The sequence below is a fragment of the Echinops telfairi genome, unplaced genomic scaffold (genome assembly GCF_000313985.2).
Source record: "Echinops telfairi isolate 266 unplaced genomic scaffold, ASM31398v2 ScPeMD7_3509;HRSCAF=4178, whole genome shotgun sequence".
NCBI lineage: Eukaryota > Metazoa > Chordata > Mammalia > Afrosoricida > Tenrecidae > Echinops > Echinops telfairi.
This window is the reverse complement of record NW_022107407.1, coordinates 17,947,995-17,951,437: the sequence shown is the minus strand read 5'-3', so window position 1 is coordinate 17,951,437 and position 3,443 is coordinate 17,947,995. Positions and strand designations below refer to the sequence as shown.

Below are 3,443 nucleotides of genomic sequence, written 5' to 3'. Positions count from 1 at the left end.
TAACCAACAGCTTCTATCGAAAGATGAACAACTGTTTCACTTGTCTGCACAACTAGAAGAGTCTTACAACCAATTGCAGTCTTTGTCCAAGGCTCTGGCCAGTCTGCAGAGTGAAAGAGATGACCTGTTGAGTGAGCTGGCCAGATTCCGCAAGGCAGAGGCTGGAAAGTGGTGGTCTGCAGCCCACCCTGTAACCAGCCCAGCTGAAGTACAGAGTTTTAAAAATGCCATGGCATCACTCCAGAATGACAGAGACCGACTAGTGAGTGTCTCTTTCTCTCTTTTTAGAGCTACTTGTGTTTTAAACTGCTTTTAAAATTAATCTTCAGTTCTGTAGAAAAGGATAAACGATTATTTGGGCAGTCAGGGACAGTTCATACATCTCACAAGTTCTGTTTGGTCTCAGGGAAATACGGAAATGTTATTTAAATTTATTTTAAATGTACCCTTACCATTAAAAAAACCCCACGTTTTATGTGCACAAATCTTTCCACTGGTTGTATAAGGACTAGATAATGAGACACTGCTTTATGATAAAGTTTTACCTAATACACACACAGATGTGTAGATGTTTCCAGAATTTGTCATAGTTTCAGGAGAAAGAAAGTATAGGGATCACTCAGTGCCTTCTTACACTGCTGGTTTAGCAATAAATCATCTGGCAAAATTACAAGTAGAGAAGACTCAATTTGCTTCCTGCTAACTAAACCTAAAAGGTAATATAAAAAAGGATTTACTTAACTTTAGATGGTTATTAGTAAACTTGTTGGTTTGTGTTCTTTTTTTTGTAGGCAGAACTGCTTGTCCATTTCCCTTTAATGTCCAGATTTTTGGCTTTTTTTTTGTTTCCGATGGAAGAAGACAATAGAGAAAGTCTGGAATGGTGAAATGTTGTTAATTGTGGTATTATCCAAGAGTTTAATCCAGGTTTTTTTCCAGAAAAGTTCCAGGTCAAGATTTAGCAGAAAGACTGGAACTATGTGACTCAAGGAAGATTGTCAGGCTGCTTTGCTTTGTGACTTACTGTCTGTTTTCCTGGCAGTCTCCAGCTCTGCCAAGGGCATGTACGTAAGCCGGGGTACCCCCAAAACTGGAATTGTGCTGAGGAGCGGAGCTTTCACGTTACGCATTTTCCCCGCTGGGCAAGCATCGAGCCACTTGCTCTGAGTTAGTGCTCCCTGTGGTGTCACCTGGGAAGGTCCTCTGGTCACAGCAAATTTTTTCATAAAAGCAATTTCACTTGAAATTGTGATGGCCTTGTGACGGCCGATTTAAGAGAACAATGTGCAGCTGTGAAATTTTGTTTCCTGCTCAGGAAAAATGCTGCAGAAGCTGTTGTGATGTTGAACACAGCTTACAAGGACAGCACTGTGGGAAAACTCGAGTGTATGAGTGGTTTTCTCGTTTCAAAAAAGGTGAAATAGCGATTGATGACAAAGCTCATTTTGGATGTCCATTAACTTCCCGAATGGACAAAAACATTGATTTGTTTTGCATTTGGAGTTTGTTCCACCAGGTGACTTTTAATCAAGATTTCTATTTAGAAGTTTGAGAATATTGTGTAATAGTGTGTCACCAAAAAAGGCCTGATGTGTGACAGGGACTGGTTTTGCCACCATAGCAGTGCACTTGCTCATGCAGCCATCTCAGTGCACCAGTTTTTGGCAAAGAAAAACCAAACAGCATGCCTCTCTTGCTCCATGCACCTTACTCAACTGACCTTGCTTCACGTGACTTCTTTTTGTTTCTGCGATTGAAAAGGGACATGAAAGGATAGCAATTTCATGTAAAAGAGGTGAAGAAAAAAATGAGGGAGGTGCTGTCATCTATCCAAACATAAATTTGAAACAGGGCTTAGGTGGAGAGCAAATGTTTTCAGAATGATGAGGACAATGGATGTACAAATGTGCTTTACACAATTGATGTATGTATGGATTATGATAAGAGTTGTATAAGCCCCTAATTAAATGATTAAAAATTAAATAAAAATAAAAACAACTACCAGAATGTAAAAGAATGGAATCACAGATTGGACAAATGTGTTAAGTGTAATGGAGAGCACTTTGAAGGTGATTAGGTTGCTTTGTAAAAAAAAAAAATTTTTTTAATAATAGATTTGGGGAGAAAAAAATCCATATTTGGGAGTACCCCCTCATATAGGAAAACAAATCAAATGTGAGATAAATTGAAATTTGTAAGTTCAGGTTTTCCATTTGAATGTGGAATTTATGCCTAGAGTTTGAACATTTTAGTTTTTTAATATTGTGCTAAAAAAGCTTGTCGCCAGGGTTTTCACCTGTGAGTTTCAGTGCAGTGTAATCTTGTTGAGCTTTCTTGATATGTTTAGTTTATCTGGACTGGTCACATTTTCCAAAGATGATGTCTCATTTTATGTCTGAAAGATAAAGGCCTGTGTTTCAGAATTCTGTAAGATGAGTAAGAAAGATAGCCTTCAGCATTCAGAAAATATACATTTTTTTTCAACTAATCACCCTTGTTTTGCAGCATCTCCTTGCTTACTTCTGAGCCTGATGTCCCATAATCCAGAGACACCTTTTCTTTACCTTCACCAGAGAATAAAGCTCTGGATTTCTTGGTTGCTATTGTTGTTATGTGCTGAGATATTGGTCCAGCTTATAGTGACTTTCTGTGCGATAGAATGGAGCACTGGGCCATCCTCACAATTGTTATGTTTGAGCTTGTTGTTGCTGCCCTGTGTCAATCTTATCTCATCAAAGGTCTTCCCCTGTTTCACTGACCCTCTTCTGGAACAAGCAAGATGTCCTTTACTCCAAGCACTAGGCTCTCCAGACAACATGTCCAAAATAGATGAGATGAAGCCTTGCCCTCCTCATTCCTAAGGAGCATTCTGGCTGTACTTCTTCCAAGACACAACAAACAAATCTGTGTGTTCTTCTGCCAGTACCAATATGGTCTCTTCAGTATTCTTTGTCAACACTGTAATTCAAACATACCAATTCTTCTCTGGTTTTCTTTATTGTTCAACTGTCACATAAATTTGAAGTGATTGAAAAAATGCCTTGGGTCAGGCACACTTTAGTTTTCAAAGTGACATCTTTGTTCTTTAACACTTTAAAGAGGTCTTATGCAGTGAATTTGCCCAAAGCAAAAAGTTTGATTTCTTGAATTTTGTTTACGTGACTGGATTATGGATCCAAATAAAATGAAATCCTTGACAACATTGATGATCTGTTCTCCATTTACCATGATGCTGTTTATTGGTCCAGTTGTGAGAATTTTTGCATTCTTTTTAGCGATTTGTAATCATAGTGGAGGCTGTAGTCTTTGATTTTCATCAGAAAGTGTGCCCTGTCCCCCTGATTTCCAACAAGCACACTTAAGTGTTAAATGGGTCTGTCTCCAGTCCTGATGCCACTATTCTTCAGATAGCCCCGCTTCCGGGATTATTTGTCTTTGAGATG

At 38.7% G+C, this 3,443-nt stretch overlaps 1 protein-coding gene across 1 annotated transcript in view; it reads left to right on the top strand.

Annotated features, from left to right (window-relative positions):
• Positions 1 to 3,443, top strand: part of GOLGB1 (golgin B1) — a 60,875-nt gene that overhangs the window by 36,427 nt on the left and 21,005 nt on the right. The window contains exon 13 of the mRNA XM_045294229.1: positions 5 to 262. Within this exon, the coding sequence (XP_045150164.1) occupies positions 5 to 262 (258 nt within the window). The remainder of the gene's footprint in view (positions 1 to 4; positions 263 to 3,443) is intronic.